Here is a 24,358-nt window from a genome sequence, read left to right as displayed (position 1 = left end):
TTGTGCGTGAAAATCCCAGTAACTGAGCAGATTGTGAAATACCGGGCCGTCTGGCACCAACAACCATGCCACGCTCAAAATTGCTTAAATCACCTTTCTTTCCCATTCTGACATTCAGTTTGGAGTTCAGGAGATTGTCTTGACCAGGACCACACCCCTAAATACATTGAAGCAACTGCCATGTGATTGGTTGATTAGATAATTGCATTAATGAGAAATTGAACAGGTGTTCCTAATAATCCTTTAGGTGAGTGTGTATATATATATATATATATATATATATATATATATATATATATATATATATATATATATATATAACAAATACATGTAACACCCCTGAAAATACAAATCATGTAATACTCTTTACATACAAGTCATGTACAGTCAGAGGATTACGTGCATCAGATACCCCTAACCCAGGGACATACAAACCATGCACAAGGCCCTTCAGCACGTCAATACATGTAGCTTCTTTTAAGTTTTATACTTTTGTCAGTGCACGGAATATAAATGTGTTTGAGGCAACACAAAAAGAAAAATCTGTTTAGGTAAAACACAAAAAGGAAAATCAGTTAAGGTAAAACGATCACAGTTAACATAAAGATAGCAGCAGATTGTTACATTTACACAAAGGTTATTCCCCTGATAGCACAAGAACTTGCATTACCCAAAGAAGTTACAACCAGCACAGAAACAAAAATCCTCCAATAAATGTTTAAAGTGGGTCCCGTGTTTAAGTTTGGTCTGCAGACGATTCCTTAAGCATGGCGTATAACAGGAAAAGGCAGTCATACCCAATTCTGTGGAGATTGCATTGTGCCTCAAGTGTAATCCAGGCTTGAGACCTGGTTTTATGAGTAATATTTCTAATGTTGATAAGTGATGATAAATAAGAAGGCATGTTGTTCTTGTGCTAAGGACAGCAAAGTCCAGCCTACACTTTGATATAAACTATAGTGGTGAGTTCTGTAGCTAGCATTCATAATAAACCTGAGTGCTCAATGATTAGTAGCATCCAGTGGTTTAAGTTTGGATGTCGTAACTTGCATGTAGATAATATGTAGGTATCTTGCACAATTTGTTTTCTATTTATGGAGGACTAACATGATCTTTAGCCTTTCACATCTATTTCATCAACATGTATTTTAAAAGACAGTTTATCATCCGGCCATATCCCTAAGTATTTATATGCTGAGACTTGATTAATTCGAGAGCTGTTTAAGCATGTGAGTGCAAGTGTATTTTCAACCAGCTTTATTTCTCATTTGCCGAAAAGCAGCTAATCAGCTGTTTCATCAGTTTTCCTCTCCAAGGCCCATGCTTGATTCTTTTGTAGGAAGAAGCTTTTCAAGTCTCTTCCTACCCTCTCTTCAGCTTTTACTGTAGGTATTTCTTACCCTCTCTTTTTTACCCTCTCTTTAGCTTTTACTGTAGATATTTCTTACCCTCTCTTTTTTACCCTCTCTTCTGCTTTTACCGTAGATATTTCTGGGTCTTTTGGATTAGGACTGGTAGGTGTAGTTATTCGTTGAGTCAGATTTAGGTCGTTACAAATGTATTTTAGTTTAAGCGATGCTGGCATCAGCCAGTCCAGATTGAGATCTCCAATAATCAATAATTCAGAGTTTGCATGATTAGACATTTGCATAGAGCAGATACCGGAGCTGAGGGTAGGCAATAAACTCCCACTAGCGTAATTAGTGCATCATGACCAAGGGCCACATTCACACTGTTTTGGGACAGAGGTTGAGATGGACACAGTTACATTTAACATGTGGCAATTCCTCCACCTCTACCCACTCTGTCTGCACTGTAGATAATGTACCCTTGTAACAGAACATATGAGTCTAGGACAGACAGAGAGCCTTGATTCACATATGATCAATATGTCAGCATGTGATTGTGAGACCAGTATTTCAATAAAATCTATCTTTCGGACCTGGCTTTTAGCATTCAAATGAATAATCCCAAGGCCACTGTTTCGAGAAATCATATCAGATGGAGCATTCAAGGTGATATTAGATGAGCAACGCTTCCTCGTGTAGCTACTGACAGGCCTGAGTTGGATGGAAACCAGATTACTTCTAACAATACCCCTCTGTCTGTGTGAGGCATTGGCAACACGGTAACTTGACAACAGTGTATCATTGACATAAGGTCCATCAAAAAAGCCCATATTAGTCGTGCCTGTAGAGCCATTTAAGACTGGGGGGGAAGAAGGGAAGCAAAAAATACTTCCCGAAAGTCTGTTTTTGCTGTTTTCTCTCTCGGTCAAAGTGACGTTAGATCATGTAAGTCGTTTGTGATTCAGAGAGTTTATGATACATCTTTAACCCAGTGGTCACATTAGCCTTGCTGTATTACTAAACTGAAAGAATATGCTTTAAATGAGTGGCATCCAAACAAAAGGCTAGCATTCACTCAAAGCTTTGATAGCAATGTTTACACAGTATCTTTATTTACCATACTCATTCCATGACAAAAACAAATGAATTCTGAAAAGTGGAAACATACCTGTTTTCACTTAATAGGTATACAAATGGCTTGTATACACTGCTACAAATCTGTCTACATGAAAGTGTCTGCTAAATTACTAAAATGTAAGTGGTGGTCGCTCTGGTTGTACAGTTTTCATAATCTGTGAGTTTATTGGACCATGGGAAAAAGAGCCACTGGATAAATACTGCAATGCGGGTATGATTGAAGGAAACCCTTAGTCTTCAATGCTTTCTAAATGTGCTTGACAAGCACCTGCATTCCAATTTAGGTTACAAAGAGATTCAGTTGCTTCTGCATTGTAAGAGTTCTGATGGCAGTTCTCCCTCTTCTACAAACTCATTTCAGAATCCTAAACAAAATGGTGAAAGTGTCTGAATAGATGGAATAAATGGAAAGAAAATGTCACACTTATGGTGTGAAACTCTGCTCTTCCAACCATGTAGGGCTTATTCTGAAGCTGCACAAAAAATAATCCCATGTACTCCTCTATGCTGTATGTTCCAGATGAGAATAACAACGATGCATCTGGTTCCTCTGCTCTACCCGGTGAGCCCGCCCATCACACTAACCCATTGGTGGGTCTGCGGGTGGTGGAGGAGGAGCCTTTCCCAGTCATCCAACCACATGGCAGTGCTTTGTCAAAGGGGGATGAGTTAAGGGAGCAGCCTGCATTCTCTTCTGTACTGACCCTGCTGACAGACACTCCCAAACGCCCACTGAGCTTGGTCCAATCCAGGGCCTCTCCAACCATCACCAAGGACAACAGACCAACCATCCAATGGCCTTCAGTTGCACCCGTCCAAATTGCTAAGAGATCTTCTTCCTATTTTTCTTCCTCGTCTTCCCCTGCAGAGCGGAGCAGACACTTGTCTGATAGCTCAGGTTTGACTCCAAGTAGGCTTCACCAGACTGTTACCATGGCTACATCAGTTTCACCAGTGGCATTCTTCATGACTGGGAATTTGAGAGCAATGTTAACTTCATTGTCATTATCATCACCAGCATTGTTATCTTCATTATCACGGTTGTCATCATCATCAGAAGCAACAATAGCATTACCGTCATTATCGTCACTTTCATTATCTTCATCCTCATTATCACCTTCATCAGTGTCTTCAGCATCACCACTATCACTGTCACCAGCATCATCATCACCAACAGCATTATCATTACCATCATTCGCATCACCATCATCATCAGAAATACCTGAATCATCACCATCATTATCATCACCACCAGCATCATCACCTTCCTTAGCATCACTATCCTTAGGGTCAGGATCATCATCATCACCATTCTTAGGGTCAGGATCATCATCACCATCATTATCATCACCATCCTTAGGGTCAGGATCATCACCATTCTTAGGGTCAGGATCATCATCACCATCATTATCATCACCATCCTTAGGGTCAGGATCATCATCATCTGCATTACCAACCTTAGCATCAGTATCATCATCACCATCATCATCATCTTTCTTAGGGTCAGGATCATCGTCATCCTCTTTAATACCAAAACCGATGTACACAACAAGGACATACAGAGCATCAGCCAACATAGACACCAGTCCATTCACAACATGGACACCAGCAAAGATAGAACCGAAACACTCCACATCTATAGCGGTCACCTCCGAAAACGTGCCTCTCAAAGTTTCAGCCAGCGCCGTCACGTTCTCACGCAACCGTAGTATCACTATGCTTTTCAGTAACAACAGAGAGGAAAGCTCTTTTCTTCTTTCCTCTCATATCCAGGAGAGTCAAGCTGATCAAAGCAAACAGGTGGCTAGCTCAGCATTGCTGTCAACTCCATCTACTCCACCACAAGGCTATTTGGTTCCTAGTCACATCAAAGGGGAAAATATCAGAGCAACAGCGAACAGGGCGGCGAGAGATAAGACGTGGACAGGTAGTCAGGCAGCTTTTATAAGAAGTGTCTGGCCTGTGGCAGCAACCCCAGTGGCTTTGCCTACTGTACATTCCAGCGCTATGCCAACTATTAATTCGCCAATGTATTTCCCTATCTCATCTAACACCTTGCCAGCCTTGTCAGATCCCGACTCAACGCACTTAGTGGCTCAGCGAACAGGCTCTTACCGGAACACCGGGATTCCTCAGAGCTCATCATATCCCAGTGATTTAGTAACAGAGACGGTTCACACCAGTTTGAGTGTTCCTGACCCCAATAGGAATAACCGTGAGGGAGAAAGCTCTGGGAAAGAAGGCAGCTTCGATTCAACTGCTGAAACAAAAAACCAAGCCTTCAGTGGCTCCCTTCTCAGCTCCATATCTGGAATACTGAACGACACCCCCCCGAGTAGCGTAGCCTTTGAAGAGGCACAGTGGACCCCTCTGTCACTGTGGAACTCTTCCCTGAGCCCTGTCTCAGGCCTGAAGCCACGCCCTGTCACTGATCCTTTAGCTTTATCGCAGAACTTAAAACCAGTGTTAACCTCTGTCACTCAATATGTTAGTCCCTCAACAGCACCGGATGACCCCCGATTCACACTTTCCACCATTCTGATTACCCAGTACCCTTACTTTAACCCAGCTGTATCTAGTCAAAGAACCGATGAAGCAGACACTGAAAGCCCTGCAGGTGTCCCCCAGTCTGTTGTCACGGCAGAGCCTGTACTGACTCCGCTTAACCTGGCTTCTCACATAGAGGAAACTACAATAATGAGAGAAGAGCTGCTCTCTAAAATGTCAGAAAGTCGCCCGATTCTGACAGAGTACGCTACTCAAAACCGATTCCCATACGCAAAAATGTCACCCCCAGCATTGCCTAAATATTTGAAAACCGTAACCCCCGACATTGGCCGACCTTCCACAGATAGCCTGGAACCCAATGGACATCGTGCACACCTTTCTCCTGGCTCATCAAACCCAGCGGACACGCCTTTGTCCTCAGTGATGCCAAGTTGGAGTCGGCAGACCTTTGAGGGAAACACATCTGTCACATATTCTGAAGCGCCGCCAAAGCCAAAGAGCTTGAAATCAGATAGTCTGAAGGCTTCTGTTTCCCCCCCTCCCCTGTTGGATGGGGCAAACCCAGCGCTAGAAGAGTACATGTCACTCCGTAACGCAGCTGATGACACTGTGACTATTTCACCCATCACCTCCCTCTCATCTACCCATAATAACAGGTATCCTGCATCAGAGCAGAATGTAGGCGTTAGCAAGACAGAGTCTGTCACTGTTTCTGAACCAGATGTTCTAATTACCCCTGTACCCCATAAACATGTAACTATGGATACGGCACATACTGAGTTCACTATAAGAGCGGTATCCCCACTAGACCTGTCCTCATTACCATCATCATTAAGGTCCTCATCTTCTTCACCTCACTCCTCATCGGCAGTAGCATCATCCGTCATCTCAAACCTGTCTGAATCCAGCTGGGTTTACAGTCCCTCAACCACTGCCAGCCTGTCATCCCTCTCCAGGGAACGTCCTCATTCCACATCATCCTCCACGGATCGTCCTCATTCAACATCATTCTCCTCTTCTGGCTTGAGTTTGAGTATGGTGTTGCCAGCCACACTATCATCATCGCCGTTACCATCAAGTGTCTTCCTCTCTACTGGTATGATGTCATTACCCCCTGGAGTTACGTCACCTGATCTCACATCATCATCCGCTGTCCGCTTGTCTGCAGGTATGACGTCGTCATCCTCCGTCCTCATGTCCGAGGGTGTTACATCATCATTCGTTACCCCGGCATCCAGTGTGACCCCATCAGTTCCTTTCCCTCTGCCAGAGGAAGTGAGTGGGACATCTGCTCTTGTTACAGAGATAGCGATGGAGGAGTTAACCGCGGGAACATCAAGAGAAAAGACCAGTTCATTCCAAACAGGGAACCTCACCGGGCCGGCCCTCCCAACATCACAGGGGACTTCTCAGGAAGACACGACCGTGTCCCTCCAGCTCACCACCGTGACCACCACAACTGTATCTGCGACCGCAGCCGCCACACGTCCTACCATCACGACCGCAAGCACAGCGACCACACCGCCAGCCACTACAGGGAACCCAGCTGCCACAATAACACGCAGAACTACAACCACGACCACCACTGCGGCTCCAGTTGCCAGGCGAACGCTGTCGCCTCCAACCCCTCCGAGAGGGTCCACCTACAGCCTGTTCACCCCCTTCCCCTTTACCACCACTACAGAGGCTCCGCCACGGCAGTGCAACGTCACAGAGAAGATGTGGGTGAAGTCAAGTAAGAGACGCTTATTCTGTTCAGAAGGACGATTATGCCTTAGATGTTTGCTATATCGATTGTTGGTGGTTGGGGTGAACAGAGATGCCGGATAGTTGATTGCCCGCATCCCTTGAAGTAAGCTTCAAAGATATTCTCCATGTGCCGCTTTCTCTCCCTTCTCGCTTCTCTGGCCTTCTTCTCCCCCATTCTCCCTCTCTCTGTCCCTCTTTCTCCTCCCCTCTCCCCTGGTTCCCCTTTGCAGTTCTGACCATCCATGTGAGGAGGAACCGCCTGGACAGCATCCAGAGGCAGAACCTGCGCAGAGGGCTGAGCCAGGCTCTGAAGAGGGCTCTAAACGACACTACGGCCCAGGCTCAGGTCCTCATTCTAACCCTAAACCCTTATCCTAGCCTTAATCCTAACCTAAACCCTAATCCCAAACTTACTTGCATGTTCCCTATCATTCTCTCTCTCTCTCTCTAGGCTTGAATTTATTTGGAGATACCTAATTGCCGACCGAATTGCTTGACAACTCACGTTTCAGTAACACAGATTGTTGGACACGGTACCTCTGCCATGGTCACATAATTGGTACTGAAGCACAGCAGGAGGCATTAGGGAAGAATTTAAAAACCCCAGTGCTGTTGGCTAAACTTGATTACCACACACATCTGGTGTTTGACTGTAGTTGGAAGGGAATCAGAGGCTAATGCTGGTGATCTAGGCTGACTGTGACAAGCAATGAGGATTCATTTAGAAATTAGGTTGACTGAACTTGTCCCTGAGCTTATGGGTTGGTGATGTCAAATATCCTGGGGACTGCACCAAGTTGAGAACCAGCGATGTGGAGCGTGCAACCACAGGAGAGGAATCAAGGGCTGTGTCAATCATGACTGGTTCTCTAGTTTCCTGGGTCTGAGGAGTCTGCAGAATAGACCGACATGGACGCCAGTCTGCCAGTTCCTCCACTGTTGATTTCTGATGAAAACATCTTCAGAAAAGAAACTTTTTCTAAACATTGAAAACAATTATAATTGTTTCCCATTACAGTATTTCTCAATTGTTTGTTTCCACGCAAAACCGTTAACACGCAGGTCAAAAAACAAAAAACCCTGTTGGGCAGAATGACAAAAAACTTTTGCAAGTTTCATTTGCAAAATGTACTAAGACACTACATTAAACAAGTGACACAAAATCTACTTCTTTCATCAAAAGATGCAACTTGTCATCTCATGAATTTTGTTATAGTCAATCATGACATAATGGCCCAATAAATACTAACTACAACTTTCGATATACCCTAGCATGATTAACCCACTTATATATATATGGGCCATTTGTTGGTACTATAATGCTATCAAATACCATAAAAGGCGTTTACTTATACTTACGTATTTAACATACTTTTTCTGAACTCTTAACGCAGCAGCACACCTACATCAACACAATTAGCCAAATGGTTAATTATCTGCTCAAAACCACATTTTGTTCATTAAACACATCTTTCAAAATGCAAAAAAACTTTCTGCATACACTAACTAAATCAAAAAACGACAAACATAACTCAATATCTGATAATTCTGTCAAAACACTAGCATGTTTTCTATCCAAGAGGTACATAAAGTCAATCACAGCTTTGCTTTCAAAATACACCACTCAAATAAATTAAGGGAACCCATAATCATCACAGTATAATACCAAGTCAGTGAAACTTCATGGATATCAATCTCTTCTGTTGGGAAGCATAAGCAATTGTAAGGAACAGGAGGAGCACTGCCAGAGCCCTACAAAATGACCTCCAGCAGGCTACTTGTGTGCATGTTTCTCACCAAACTGTCAGAAACAGAGTTCATGAGGGTGGAATGAGGGCCCGACGTCCTCTAGTGGGACCTGTGCTCATAGCCCAGCTCGATTGGCATTCACCATGGAACACCAGAATTGGCAGGTCCGCTATTGGCGACCCGTTTTCTTCACAGATGAGAGCAGGTTCTCACTGAGCATGTGACAGATGTGAAATACTCTGGAGATGCCGTGGTGAACGTTATCCTGCCTGTAACATTATCCAGCATGACCGGTTTGGCGGGGGGGCGGTCACTGATGGTCTAGGGAGGCATCACACAGACCTCCACATGCTAGCCAAGCAAGTGGTACCCTGATCGCTGTTAGGTACTAAGATGAAATCCTCAGACCCATCGTTAACCCGGTTTTATATGTCTGTGCCATTTATTGATACTATAATTACAGTATGCACCATTAAAAAACAAGTAAACACATTACAGCTGTATTTTATACATATTTTTACTGAAGATGACCAATACTTAATGAATGTATTTTAAGAATATCCAATATATAGCCTTTTCCATTTTGGCCTTAACAAATTCAATGATTCTGTGTATTCAAAGAATAAAACTAAAATACATCAATCTAACAATTCACTGCACCACAAAGCCAGGAAAAAACATTTATTTTGCTAACATGGTCAATAACTGTGGCGCTGATTGTTGATTGACATATTGGGCAAATACATTTTGCACACATGCAGATGAAGTACACATTCAATGGAGGGATTTGTATCAGCTGTAAACAAATGTTTTTAATTTATTTGACCTGATTTACTGAACTGAATATTAGTATTTTTTAGAGGGTTGTATTTACTATTTAGCAATTTTTTTGGTGCATTTTCATTGTCTATGAAAGCAATAAGAAATTAGCACGTTTTGCAAAAAAAATTGACTTTTGTACTCATTAGGTTATGATGGAGATCAACTGTTTCATTTAAAGTGCATAAGTAATCAAGAACATTTTTAACGAATATGAAATTCTGAAACATTCAAAGCAAATAAAAAAATAAGAATACTAATAATTGTTGGTCCTACAGTGAATGTTAAAACGTAGTGATGAAGTTGGAAAACATTGAGTAACTTCCTTTTAATCAGAGAGCAACGTTACGTTTATCAGATATGATATGATGGAGTGAGTTGTTGAGTATTGCCTTCATTTCAAAGTGGATCCATTCCAATGTATAATATCAGCAATAACCAAAGTATTTCATCCAACTTTTGGTTCAGGAAACCTTGTTACCAGGTTGAGGTTGAATACGACGGGTTTGGAAAGCTCCCCGTTTCCCTCCAGTGATAATGTGGACACATCCAGATCCAATTCAAACACAATACCCTGTCTGTCTGTGGATTAAACAGTCACAGCTCCTCCTGCCAGAATCATTCTCCTTCCCAATAAGCCTGTAATACCACCAGTCAATGTGGCTATGTTACGAGAGACTGTACGGAGACAAATTGGTAGTAGGGAATGAATGATTGATTGAGGTAGCGACAGAGTGATTGAGAAAGTGAGATTGAGACAGCGTGAGAGAGGGATTGTGAGTGAGAGAGTGAGATCAAGACAAATTGAGAGAGGGATTGTGAGTGAGAGAGTGAGTGACAGAGAGTGAGATCAAGACAAAGTGAGAGAATAGGATTAAGAGAGTGAGAGTTTGTGACTGAGCTTGTGAAATGGAAGATGGAAGAGAAAGAGAGAGAAAGATTGGATGGATATGTTACTGTGTGAGAGTGTGTGTATGTTTATGGGTGTGTGTGTGTGCTTGGGGAAAAATATGTCATCCAAGAAAATCCTTTTTTTTTTTTTTTTAATGTTATCGAACCATAATTTATCTTGAGAACCAATCCTCATTTCCTAGGACAACCAGGCCAAAGGAATTCAATTGCATGACAAGATAGTACACAAAGCAGCATAAATAATGTACAATAAAATTTAAATATTTATGAATACAAATAGACAAATGTACATTCATTAAAAGAAATACAGGAGGACTCATACAGAGATGAATGGCAGATTTTGCAGGTGTGGTTGTCTCGTTCATTTTACTTTTGAAGGTGTCAAGTAAAAACATAAATACAGGAAAACAGTAAATAAGTTGGTGTCAGCAGGTTGGTACAGCAAGACTGGCAGGTTGGTACATTTTTGAAACTGTAGCTTGTGTGAAGGATGCCTCACTGTGGAACAAGAAACCAATTCTGGATTTAAGTTTAGACTGTAAATGGGTGTGTAGGTATTGAATGAGAGTGAGCAGTAAGGCAAATACCAAAGATATTTGTAGGTGTTGACATACTCTAACTTAGTCCCATCCAGGACAAGGATGTTTAGGGGGCAGACAGAATGTGGAAGACTTTGAGCACAAAGCTTGCATTTTGTTTTTGTCGTGTGGATGGGGAATAGATGAAGGTCAGTAAAGGCCTTTTGGAAACGGCCAGATGACTGGACAGAAGACTCAGATTTGACACGTTGTACACAGTCAGATAAACTATTTTCGAACCTGCTCTGAGAAACCCAGGCTGCAGTCTATTGACAAGGACGGGATGGTTGACAGAGTCAAAGGCTTTAGCCGAGTCAATAAAGACAGCGGCACAGTACTGCTTTTTGTCTGAAGCTGAACTGTGTGGTTTAGGACCTTTAGAGATGCTGACATGCACCGATGCCCAGGTCTAAAACCTGACTGAACCGGTGATAGAACACTGTGGGGCTCCGGGTGTCGTGTAAGCTGTTTATTGACCAGGCATTCAGAAACTTGAGAGAGGCATGGTAGAACTGAGATAGGCCTATAACAGTCCAAGTCAAGCCTGTCTTCCCCTTTGAACAGGGAAGTAACGGTGGATGCTTTTCAGTTCTGCTGGATTACTGGTGATTGTAGTGAGAGGTTTCAAAGGCAGGTGATCGGGGCTGAGATCATTTTGTCAGACAGTCTCCGAAAATAAGGGGCCATATCATCCAACGCCGGGAGACTTGTATGGGTCCAATTTTACAAACTCCTGCTCCTCATTTTTTAATATGGGCCTGAAAGAGGAATGGGGAGAGTGCTGCGGAGGTGCTCTGTAGTGTGCAGGGGGCCCAGTACAGTTTGGGCAGATTCAAATGCATGGTCAGCCCTAACAATGTGGCTATTGAAACTCTTATTGTTTTCTTGATTTTGTCAGTAGATATTACATTCACATACCCGAGTGCTGTTGGTAACTGAGATGAACAAATGTAGTTTTCTCTGATTTTACAGTATCCCGGAATGTTTTGGGTTCAGAACCGCTGGTCATAAATGTGTTTTAGAGGTCATTATATGATATTATAAGGCAAAATGCCCTCTCCTAAAATGGCCTTGAGATGAGCATCAATGTGATCCCTGTGTACAAGACATAGTGGTTTTCTACACACTGGGTCTGAGTGCAATCATACCTTTGAGCGAGTGCGGTATTGTGTGGAATATGATATTTCCCTATGAGGGAAGGTTGCAGTATTTTGGACAGATACTGTACCCATGTGAAGGGCATTGTAACCCTCAGGAGAGAAATTTGACCAACTCACTAGTTTGAATGGTGGCATTCTATGACGGCGCCACGTTGAAAGTCACTGAGATCTTCAGTACGGGTTGTTCTACTGACAGTGTTTGTCCACGGAAATTGCATGGCTGTGTGCTCGACCCCCCCCCCCCCCCCGTCCCCGTCCCCGTCAGCAATGGCCATGGCTGAAACTGCAGAATCCACTCAATTGAAGGGGTGTCTACATACTTTTGGCCATGTTTATTTCGACAACAAGATATCCATCCCTGGGGAAACTAGTAGATTGCAGAGGAAATTGGATTTGTTTTTAGCAAGCAAGTTTATTTATATAGCACAATTCATACATCGAAGCAATTCAATGTGCTTTACAAAGAAAAATATATGAAAGTACAATAACATTAAAACAAATACTCCAATGAAAACATCAAAGCAAATGAATACATCATAATAATACAAAATACAATAAGAAAACATATAAAGATTAAAAGTGGGATAAAAACAAAGGAAGCTATAATGCTAAACAGTGTGGTTAATGTTTAAGTGCTCAGTCATAGGCACATGAGAAGAGAAGTGTTTTTAACCTGGATTTAAAAATGGATATGTTTGGGGCTCATCTAAGATCTTCTGGTAGTTTATTCCAGTTGTTTACTGCATAAGTGCTGTCTCCATGTTTAGTTTGGACTCTGGGCTCTCCTAGCTGACCTGTGTTCATGTATCTAAGAGCCCTGTTGGTTTATATTCTGCAAACATATCAGAAATGTATTCGGGTCCTAAACCATTCAGAGATTTATGAACTAAAAGCAACACTTTGAAATCTATTCTGTAACTGACTGGAAGCCAATGCAAAGATTTAAGAACCGGAGTGATGTGCTCTGTTCTCTTGGTCCTGGTTAACATTCTAGCAGCAGCATTCTGAATGAGCTGCAGTTGTTTTACAGTCTTTTTTGGGAGTCCAGTTAAGAGGCCATTACAGTAGTCAACCCTACTTGAGATAAAAGCATGGATGAGCTTCTCTTGGTCTTTTTGGGACACCAAGCCTTTGATTCTGGCTATATTTTTTAGATGATCGAAGGCTGTTTTGGTGACCGCTTTGATATGACTGTTAAATGTGAGGTCTGAGTCTATCAAAACACCAAGATTACGGACTTGATCCCTGGTTTTAAGGGCCAGAGAATCCAGCTCTTTACTAACACTTGTTCTTTTATTTTTGTTGTCAAACACAATAATCTCAGTTTTATCTTGGTTTAATTGTAGACAATTTGGTTCATCCAGGTATTTATGTGCTCTATACAGTGACACAGTGAGTCTATTGAGCTGTTGTCATACGGTTCGAGAGCCATATACATTTGAGTATCATCGGCATAGCTGTGGTAGTTAATGTTGTTGTTCTTTAGAATTTGGCCCAGAGGTAGCATATAGAATTTGAACAAAAGCGGTCCGAGAACTGATCCCTGTGGAACTCCGCATGTCATAACCACCCTATCAGATTCATGATTACCAATGGTGACAAAGTAATTCCAGCCATCTAGATAAGATCTGAACCAGTGTTCAGTGTTCTCTTTTTTAATAGGGGCTTAATGGCAGCTGTTTTTAGAGACATTGGGAAAATGCCTGATTGCAGAGAGCTATTAACTATTTGCTGTAGGTCCATTTTTATAGAGTTAAACATTGTTTTAAAAAAGTCTGATGGCAGTGTGTTGAGACAGCAAGTGGAAGCTTTAAGAAGTCAAACTGTTTCTTCTATGGATTTTTGATCAATTGTATTAAAATGCGACATAATAACCATCTTGGTGGTCGTGGTGACGGTACAGAGTCCTTGTTATTCTGTGTAGTTCTGAGGTTCCGTCTAATACTTATATTCATTACATTTCACAGTGGACATGAGTTCTGATGCTATCTGCTTTATTGGGTTTGTAAGCTTGTCGACCATGACAAATAGAGTGCAGGTATTGTTGATATTCTTGTTGATCATTCCCGATAAATGTTGCTGTCTGGCCCTGCGTAACTCATTGTTGAAGCTACCAGGGCTTTTACTTATGTGGAGTGAGTCGGGGGGGAGGGGCAATAAGAACCGCAATGAGTGACAGACTAAATTAATTTCAGCGTCCAGAGGAAATCTTCTAGAAAAGTGAAAGCTACTTACTAGTTTATGAATTAAAGATTTTGTTTGAGGGGAAACGCCAAAAGTCAAGAGTCCTTTGAGTTAATCCTGTGATGGTGTTTCACATCGGCCAGATAGAATTTGAAAGGTACAGTATCAGTTGGTGACTCTTACTGAAACCTGATCTTTGAATAACACATTCACATGGCTGAAGGCTGGGCAGTGTGGGGATGATGAACGGGCCAGTTGATTTCTCTCATAACAAGGCTTGATTGTGACTGAAATACTGTAGACTCATGGTCACACTCAGACTGTACGTGCCTGTCTGTTTGTTAGCCAAGGGGACTGTCTGTCAACCAAGGTATTCACTCTAGTTGAGAGGAGGGATTTGATCTGTTTATTTTCTCTTTCACGGAAACACAATGTCTTTCATTCCTGGGCTTGTTCTTCCTCTTTTTTTCTTTCTTACTCTCTCACTCTCTCTCTATTTCTCTCTCACGCTTTCCCCCACTGTCAGACAAAGATGGACACACCTCCTACAGACAACCTCCGCCTTCTGTTAGCTGAACAACAGTTGTCAGTGGTACATCAGTTACACCTGAGCTATCGGGGCTGTAATTACAAATAGCTTTGGTTCTTTCTTTATCCCAGTGCTCTCCTGTCCCGTCCCTCTGCTCCTTTTCCCACGTCCTGTCTTTCTATTTGTCATGATGTCCCTCACTCTTTCACCAACCATTGTGTGTCACAAACAGTCAGAAGGTTTTCTACTACAACTCTACAAACAGCCAGTTGGATTAGATGATCATGCTGAAGGAACTGGATGCCTGTTCCCTATTGTCCCTCTCTCTTGTCCCCTGTCGCTCAGGTGGAGACGGTGTTTGGTTCGCCCAATGTGACGGTGGGATACCACGTGACTGGTGTGGACATAGTGTATCCGCCCTCTGTGGTGGTCAAGGCTCTCCACTCCTATGGCTGGGATAGGCTGATGAGTGACGTGCGACAGTTCGTCCCCATGGTAACGGCCCTGCCTAACACAGCCGCACCTTGGCGACCCAGCCCAGCTATTGGCCACCAGCTGAAAACAGGTCTGGTGGTTTTTGGAGAAATTTGTAGAGTTTTCAGAGAAACAGCTCTGCACTGTGTCCACATGAAAGCTACTGTTTAAGGCAGGTGTATGCAACCCTGATCCTTTGATCAAATTGAGCAGTTCAGTGTTTAACTGCACACCAGGATTTAGTGTTGCCTGGATTTAGTCTTTGGGTTTAGAACTAGAGTGCCATTGTCGCAAACACTGAACACTGAACCGTTTTATGTTCCGTGTTCTCTGTTGTTCTCGATGTGTTCCAGTTCTGCGCTTTGTTGGACCGGGAGATGACCCGCAGTCCTGTCGGTTCTCACAGATGATGGAACAGAGGCTGGAGAACGTGTTCTCTGAGACGCAGGCCAAAGACCCAGACGTCCGCACCAGACTTTCTGTCCAGGTACAGTGAAGTCTTCCTAATTCACTTGCCCTCTGACCTGTGGAGGTCATGTCAACAGGGGTAGTCTGGACCGGATGGTGAGCAGGATGTCCGTATCCAACAGGGAACCCTGATCTCCACTGAGAGATTTACCGTAGTTTCCCGTTTATAAACCGCGGCTTATACAGGGGATTTTGAAAACATTTTCAACCACCGCGGTTAATACATGGGTGCAGCTAATACACAAGTTTACTTTTTTAAAAGCATTTCCACCGGCAAACCTTTTCACAGGTGACTGCTTGACGACATAGAGGTCTCAGAAACTCATGTAGCAAATTTGATACAACTGGCGTCACAGGGTTATGAATAACACATTTTATTCATCAACAAATTAATATTGGTAGCGCTCTATGACGTACTGTGACATATTTGTCGACTCAGAGATACTCATTAAGGACTCAAGAATGGGATGTACTGTCCCACCCCTTTTTCATCCTTACTCAGGATGGGCAGCATAGGAGGAGATTCAACATTGCCCCGTAAGTTTAAATATGTGCAGTCCAATTGGTCGTGTAATGATGTGTCTCACTGTTTGTGTGGATTTAATCTCAAAGCATTTCACCCTGCTATTTTCAAAGACACAGCTTTGCAGTAATGGCGGTTTGGTCCCGGCTACACACAAGCTGTGTATAATTGGGGCGTAATTATAGTTCCTAAGTGTATTGTTCATATGCCATTTTAAATAGAAGCTGTTCTCAGATCTGAATTGATTGCGTTTAGGGAGACAGTGTTGGTATTGTGTTTCAATGAGCTACTTAACTGCCAAGTTGTAATGCACAGTATATTATAGTAAGTACAATATATCAAGCTTCATGTTGTCTATGTGGAATATAAAGTTGACATTGGTAAATCTTTATGCTGTTTAGGACAATACTTTTTATAGCTCCTTTGTTACTTGTTACACAGTCAAAACTCATTTGGGTTTGTTCTAACGGTTTCTACTGTTTCTTTCACCCTCCCCCACTCCTTTCTCCGTCGCCTCTCCCCTTTCTCTCCCCTCTCTCTCTCTCTCTTTCCCTCACCCTCGCTCTCTCCCTCTCTATCCCTGTCTCTCACCTAGATGCTGAGTGTGTCTCAGTCCGTGGGATCTCCTGCTGTATCTCTGGTCTACACAGTGAGGAATGGGAGTGCTAACCTTAACGGCACCACCGCTTCCAACCTCTTGAATCAGCTGACTGCCGAGCTGGTCGGCTATTTCCTGTTCTACCCCCCACTCGTCATTGCAGAACGTAAGGGCGCAGTCTATGGAGTGTCCTCACAATATGGGTGTCACGAACGCACGGACAGGGTAGGGGATCCAAACGCGGAGTGCTGTGTTTAATCCCAAAAAGGGCGGGCAAGGATCGGTACCCAGGTCGGTCAGAATCAGGCCAGATGTACAAATGGACAGGCAGTGGTCTGGTACACAGGATATCACTAGAAAAGGCTAGATGAGAGAGGGCTCGGTAGAGTGGCAAAAACACAATATCTCACAAAGGACTGAATGAACAGGTACAAAGGTGAAACTAATGAAGACCAACACATGAAAGCAGGCTATGTTCAAGATAGCAATCAATCAATCAATCAAATGTATTTATAAAGCCCTTTTTACAACAGCAGTTGTCACAAAGTGCTTTACAGAGACACCTGGCCTTAAACCCCAAGGACAGCACAGAAACAATGTAACAAAACAAAAAACCAAAAACACGCAAGCGAACCCAGCCCTCACAATGGGGCTCAATGCTAGGGTTTATGGAACCTTTTCTGATTTGAGAATATCTATTATTTTAATTTCAGAATTAATTTACATTTCATAGCAGAATTACCTTTTTGGGTACAATCAGGCCAGGTCATTATTTATTTTTTAATTAGTCAACTAAAAAGATGAGTGTTGAACAGTTGCAAAATGTTTCTACATTTTTCATAAATCATGCTTGTGTGGTATTTCATGTCGACTTACTGAGTAAGCAATTATTATTTTTTTAAACCAACCCCGCCCCAATGCCTCCTGGGAAACCCCAATGCCCTCCTTTCACATGTCGATAGTTTACCTGTAAGTCCTCCCAGACGCAGATCTTGGATCACGTTAACCTTTCCGTCATTCTAACCTGAACCGTCATGGGGTTCAAACACAGAGCTGACCTGACCAACTTCCTCCTGCCCCTCCCCAAGACACCCCAGATACGGTTTTATATAGCCTGAATGGCACACTTCTCTCTGGGTATTTATAGAAGTCAGTAGCTTGGGTCTCCACAGTGAACGGAATGCGGTACTGGAACGGTCGAGTGATGCTCCCCCGGAGTTTGAGTAATTGGATGTTTGTGACTATTGCTCATCCATGTTCGTGACTGTTACCCTTCACAATAACTCAGTGGTTTTTAATGATTGAGTCACTGTACTGTATGCCAGCACGATGAAGTACAGCCAGACCCCTGACTCTTGTCTGTAAGGACAGGCCACGTCTGACGAGGTTGATCCCGGGTCATCTCCGTGTTTGGGCTGTGCATGTCAGAGAACAAAATGAGCAGTGACAGGGAAACAGAGTGAGTCCAGTCTCCTAGCCCAGCAAATGCCTTCTCTCCCCAGCTGAACTAGGATAATGAACTAATGCCCTTTGATCAGCACACAGAGAGACTGTGGTCATGGCCCTCCGAAATGGAACGCAGAGACAACATTCCCAACTGTCACAGATCGTTTTTCCTGAGCGCATCTGAGCGGAGTGGAACGTTCTTTTCCAAACGCCACACCTGGGTCGCGCCTCAACTCTGAGCCCTGACTACCCAGGATGCATCTGGGCTGACCTGCGAACAGTGGCTCTGTTTATGCGGAATGATGCATTGTGGGGCTGTTCTCTTCTAACATCGTTGCTGTGTAATTGAGGCGTGGGTTGATGGCTGCTTGGTTTACAGGGGACAGCACTTGAATCCAGATTAAAACGGCACTCATTAATTGGTTTAGATTTTCACCTCCACCGTTCTGTGAATGAATTAAGTGATCGGTTTAAGTTATAGTGAGAAAGAGCAACGGGGAAAAGGGAAGAAAGCAACGGAGAGAGAAAGAGAGAGAGACAGAGTGAGAGATGGTGGAGACAGAATATACACTAGTGAGTGTAATGGAACTACAGGGAGGTGAAGAAAAGAGGAGAGGGAGGAGAGGAAAGTGAGAGATGAGAAGATAAATAGAGTTTACCCTGTTTGTTTTATACCTCTGCCAGGTGTAATATCAGACCAGCCAATGTAGTGGTGAAGTGAGGGAGGACCTTGGCATATGTTGGCAGCGGCTGGCACTTCACTTCAAAGGCAATTACTGTTGTAAATAAGGAACAGTAGGGGTTGTCAGTGAATGGCGTGGAGCACCTCCGGGTTCGTTACGACACAGACACCCGTTTACAGCCTGGAAAATTCAAAGACTCTATGACATCACAGCTTGCTGTCCCTCACGGGCACTGGGGAGATATTAAATCTCTTCACTGTTTTTTGGTTCAGTTTTTATCACATTTCTGTGTCGTTATTTTGTTAAATATTTGAGGATTTCCTTTATTAAGCAAATAATTCCTCTCAAATCTATCCAGCAGATCATTTTCTATAATTTATTTAATGCTACACAGCGTATTTTATATCCCCATGCCCAACTAACTTGAGCAGTGGGGCTCTGAGGCTTATGTGAAACATCACAGATTAAGCAGCCTGATTGTGCACGGCTAAGTCGACAGTGTTGGACAGCGTTAAAGTGATTCTGCTGACAGCCCTGCAGTCCTAACTGTTAACACATCAGAGCATTCGCTGTCCCCTGCCCTCGCTCTAACCATTTTGACTCAATCTATATTTTTCTAACTCTTTCTTTTTCTGTCTAACTCTGTCCCTCTCATTGTCTCTCTCTCTTTGTCTCTTTAACTCTATATTTGGCTCCCTGCATTTCTCTAACTCTGTCATTTACCACCGCATCGCCTCTCCCTTTCTAATTTCTCTCCTTTGCTCTCTTTCTGTCTCTCCCTCACTGTCACTCTGGGGAGAATGGAGGGGATGAGAGCAAACGTGAAACGGAGCAAGAGACTGGGGGAGCTGATTGGTCCGTGGCGGGGTGTATATTTTCACAGCGCGTCTGATTTCATAGGCCACAGACACTGCATGGCTCCAAAACACCCTGCCAGCCTCCATCCCCACCACCTAATCAGGCCGGGGATATGTAATCGAGCGAAAGTCAACCATCAACCAGAACAGAGGCAGAGTCCATCCAGGTCTAAGCTCTTACATCGAAACACACTCGGCTAAACCTCTGAGTGTAAGAAACTGTGTACGACACAGAGATAATGAAGTCGGAGGTTGTGCCTCTGCAGATTTTCAGCACCATTTCAGTAATGGTTTTCAGTGATAAATTGTGGCACCCAAAGCACCAAAGCACCAAAACAGCCCAGACATTGTTCACCTAAAATACAAGCCAAGTTGATTTAACGGTTTGAGGAAGATAGCCTGTGATTTGGCTATCTTCTGAGCCGGGAACAACCTATAGTCCATTGATTGGTCAGAGGTCAGACTCCTCATGTGGTTTCTCTTTCCTTTTCCAGCGTTGGAGTACCATAACCTGAATACCTCCATTGCTACCCGAGACTTCTGGGTAATCACAGGTAATTGTCTGATTGATTCTCTCCTTATTAGCTTACGGAGTCCTAGATAACCTCTCTAGGTGCGCTTTCACCTTTTCTGTTAATGCAATTGTTTTTTGAAATTTTGTTGAGCCTTCTGTTCATCTAAAAAGTAATTTTTTCGTTTTGAAAAGGCGGAGTAGGTGGTGTAGACCAGTAGAAAAAAAACACTAATTTCTACATTTCTTAATAGAATTTTAAGGCAAACAAACATGCAATCTGTGCAGGTGGACTTTCTCTGTGTGTCTAGATGTGGGTCTATGTGAGTTTGTAGATGCTTGTGTACAGGTGTTTGCTGGATGATATGTGTTAAGATGTGATGCATAGAGGGGTCTTTTTTTGTTTACTTGCACATTTACGTGCACATTTGTCAATACGTCGTTTCTGCAGTTGTTATGGTCAGGTTTATCTGTGTCGTCATATCTTGTGTCGCTCTACCTCTGGGAAGAATCACAGATAGGAGAGAAATACAGGGCCGGACCAAGGTCAGCTTACAGATAATAGGATTTACTGATACTGTTAGGGATAAATAACCAGGGCTACTGCCTTAACCAATGCCTCCGCTTTTCCTCTTCCTCGTTTCTTTGCTAACCACTTGCTCCTTCATTCTCCCTCTCAATTGGTTTCCATTATCTCGCTAAATCGCCTCCTCTGGCCTCTGCCCTCCTCATTACCTTTCTCGATCTCCTCCTCTATCCCCGTCCCCCCCGTCCCCCCTTTACAAACACACACACATTCCCGAAGTCATTCTGGACGTGGATAACTCGTCTCTGGAGGGCCAGTACCAGAGCTTTGCCAGCATCATGGAGCACCGCCTGGCCGGGCTGTTTGTGGTGGCGGGTCGGCAGGGAACGCGGTTCAGGAGGGCCACCACTGTGGACAACTACACAGTGCAGGTAAGGAACAGAGCTGCCAGGGTGACCCAGGCGGTGGGGGACCTCTGTCTTGGGATGGGATGAGTCAGGCCCGGGGTTGGGCTCCTTGATCGACCGTGTGACCCCTGACGGGTTTAGTGTCCACTTCCATACTGCGGAGGATGTTCTTACCTCAGTTTAGCGCTGTGCTTGTATGGGGCTTGTGTGGTAAGAGCGAATACATTGACAACTAGCCAAAATGCTTGCTTGGTTCCTGAGTAAACAAGCTGGTGCCTCTAGGGAAATGAAGAATGTCTTTGATTTCTTTGACTACTGTATGTTGGATTTTCTTTTTTCTTTTATTTGCTCCTCCATGAACTGCCACCTTAACGTGGTGGAGGGGTTTGAGTACCTGAGTGACCCTAGGAGCTATGTTGTCTGGGGCTATATGCCCCTGGTAGGGTCTCCCAAGGCAAACAGGTCCTAGGCGACGGGTCAGACTAAGAGCGGTTCAAAACACCCCTTAATGATGAATAATTATTTGAGTTCCGTGACGTCGCCCGGTATGGCGCAGCCGGGGCCCCACCCTGGAGCCAGGCCCGGGGTTGGGGCTCGCACGCGAGCGCCTGGTGGCCGGGCCTTTCCCCATGGGGCCCGGCCGGGCATAGCCCGAAGGAGCGACGTGGGGCCGCCTTCCCGTGGGCTCACCACCCACAGGAGGGACCATAAGGGGTCGGTGCGTAGAGGATCGGGCGGCAGTCGAAGGCAGGGGCCTAGGCAACCCGATCCCTGGACACGGAAACTAGCTCTAGGGACGTGGAACGTCACCTCGCTGGCGGGGAAGGAGCCTGAGATAGTGCGTGAGGTTGAGAGGTTCCGACTGGAGGTAGTCGGAATCACCTCTACGCACGGCTTGGGCTCTGGAACCACACTCCTTGAGAGAGGATGGACTCTTCACCACTCTGGAGTTGCCCATGGTGAGAGGCGGCGGGCTGGTGTGGGTTTGCTTATAGCTCCCCAGCTCTGCCGCCATGTGTTGGAGTTTACCCCGGTGAACGAGAGGGTCGTTTCCCTGCGCCTTCGGGTCGGGGATAGGTCTCTCACTGTTGTTTGTGCCTATGGGCCGAACGGCAGTGCAGAGTACCCGACCTTCTTGGAGTCTCTGGGAGGGGTGCTGGAAAGTGCTCCAACTGGGGACTCTATCGTTCTACTGGGGGACTTCAACGCCCACGTGGGCAACGACAGTGACACCTGGAGGGGTGTGATTGGGAGGAACGGCCCCCCTGATCTGAACCCGAGTGGTGTTCAGTTATTGGACTTCTGTGCTAGTCACAGTTTGTCCATAACGAACACCATGTTCAAGCATAAGGGTGTCCATCAGTGCACATGGCACCAGGACACCCTAGGCCGCAGGTCGATGATCGACTTTGTTGTCGTTTCATCTGACCTGCGGCCGTATGTCTTGGACACTCGGGTGAAGAGAGGGGCGGAGCTGTCAACTGATCACCACCTGGTGGTGAGCTGGATCCGATGGCGGGGGAGGAAGCTGGACAGACTCGGCAGGCCCAAGCGTACTGTAAGGGTCTGCTGGGAACGTCTGGCCGAGTCTCCTGTCAGAGAGATCTTTAACTCCCACCTCCGACAGAGCTTCGCCTGGATCCCGAGGGAGGCTGGAGATATTGAGTCCGAGTGGACCATGTTCTCCACCGCCATTGTCGAAGCGGCCGTTCGGAGCTGTGGACGTAAGGTCTCCGGTGCCTGTCGAGGCGGCAATCCCCGAACCCGGTGGTGGACACCGGAAGTAAGGGATGCCGTCAAGCTGAAGAAGGAGTCCTATCAGGCCTGGTTGGCTTGTGGGACTCCTGAGGCAGCTGACGGGTACCGACAGGCCAAGCGGACTGCAGCCCGGGTGGTTGTGGAGGCAAAAACTCGGGCCTGGGAGGAGTTCGGTGAGGCCATGGAGAAGGACTATCGGCTGGCCTCGAAGAGATTCTGGCAAACCGTCCGGCGCCTCAGGAGAGGGAAACAGTGCCCTACCAACGCTGTTTACAGTAGAGGTGGCCAGCTGTTGACCTCAACTGGGGATGTCGTCGGGCGGTGGAAGGAGTACTTCGAGGATCTCCTCAATCCCGCCGTCACATCTTCCATTGAGGAAGCAGAGGATGAGGGCTCAGAGGTGGACTCGTCCATCACCCGGGCTGAAGTCACTGAGGTGGTCAAGAAACTCCTCGGTGGCAAGGCACCGGGGGTGGATGAGATCCGCCCTGAGTACCTCAAGTCTCTGGATGTTGTGGGGCTGTCTTGGTTGACACGCCTGTGCAACATCGCGTGGCGGTCGGGGACAGTGCCTTTGGGATGGCAGACCGGGGTGGTGGTCCCTCTTTTTAAGAAGGGGGACCGGAGGGTGTGTTCCAACTACAGGGGGATCACACTTCTCAGCCTCCCCTTGTCACCGGTTCTGTTCATAATTTTTATGGACAGAATTTCTAGGCGCAGCCAGGGGCCGGAGGGTGTCAGGTTTGGGGACCACACGATTTCGTCTCTGCTCTTTGCGGATGATGTTGTCGTGTTGGCCTCTTCAAACCAGGACCTTCAGCATGCGCTGGGACGGTTTGCAGCCGAGTGTGAAGCGGTGGGGATGAGAATCAGTACCTCCAAATCTGAGGCCATGGTCCTCAGTCGGAAAAGGGTGGCTTGCTCACTTCAGGTTGGTGGAGAGTGCCTGCCTCAAGTGGAGGAGTTTAAGTATCTAGGGGTCTTGTTCACGAGTGAGGGAAGGATGGAACGGGAGATTGACAGACGGATCGGTGCAGCTTCTGCAGTAATGCGGTCGATGTATCGGTCTGTCGTGGTGAAGAAAGAGCTGAGCCGCAAGGCGAAGCTCTCGATTTACCGGTCAATCTACGTTCCTACTCTCACCTATGGTCATGAGCTTTGGGTCATGACCGAAAGGACAAGATCCCGGATACAGGCGGCCGAAATGAGCTTTCTCCGCAGGGTGGCTGGGCGTTCCCTTAGAGATAGGGTGAGAAGCTCGGTCACCCGGGAGGAGCTCGGAGTAGAGCCGCTGCTCCTCCACATCGAGAGGGGTCAGCTGAGGTGGCTTGGGCATCTGTTTCGGATGCCTCCGGAACGCCTTCCAGGGAAGGTGTTCCGGTCCCGTCCCACCGGGAGGAGACCCCGGGGAAGACCTAGGACACGCTGGAGGG

General features: G+C 45.2%; 1 protein-coding gene across 6 annotated transcripts in view; it reads left to right on the top strand.

Annotated features, from left to right (window-relative positions):
- Positions 1-24,358, top strand: part of kiaa1549lb (KIAA1549-like b) — a 103,076-nt gene that overhangs the window by 32,427 nt on the left and 46,291 nt on the right. For 4 of the 6 annotated variants that reach the window (XM_034287706.1, XM_034287705.1, XM_034287707.1 and 1 more), the window contains exons 1-7: positions 4,233-6,729; positions 6,974-7,089; positions 15,020-15,239; positions 15,502-15,635; positions 16,735-16,903; positions 20,218-20,277; positions 21,040-21,191. In XM_034287706.1, the coding sequence (XP_034143597.1) occupies positions 4,494-6,729; positions 6,974-7,089; positions 15,020-15,239; positions 15,502-15,635; positions 16,735-16,903; positions 20,218-20,277; positions 21,040-21,191 (3,087 nt within the window). In that variant the 5' untranslated portion in view covers positions 4,233-4,493. Of the gene's footprint in view, positions 1-3,006; positions 3,385-4,232; positions 6,730-6,973; positions 7,090-15,019; positions 15,240-15,501; positions 15,636-16,734; positions 16,904-20,217; positions 20,278-21,039; positions 21,192-24,358 lie in introns of those variants that run through there. The other 2 variants (XM_034287714.1, XM_034287713.1) reach the window with 2 other exon arrangements.

This window comes from Esox lucius, chromosome 2 (assembly GCF_011004845.1).
Source record: "Esox lucius isolate fEsoLuc1 chromosome 2, fEsoLuc1.pri, whole genome shotgun sequence".
NCBI lineage: Eukaryota > Metazoa > Chordata > Actinopteri > Esociformes > Esocidae > Esox > Esox lucius.
The sequence above is the reverse complement of the archived record's forward strand: the minus strand, read 5'-3'. Positions and strand labels throughout refer to the sequence as shown.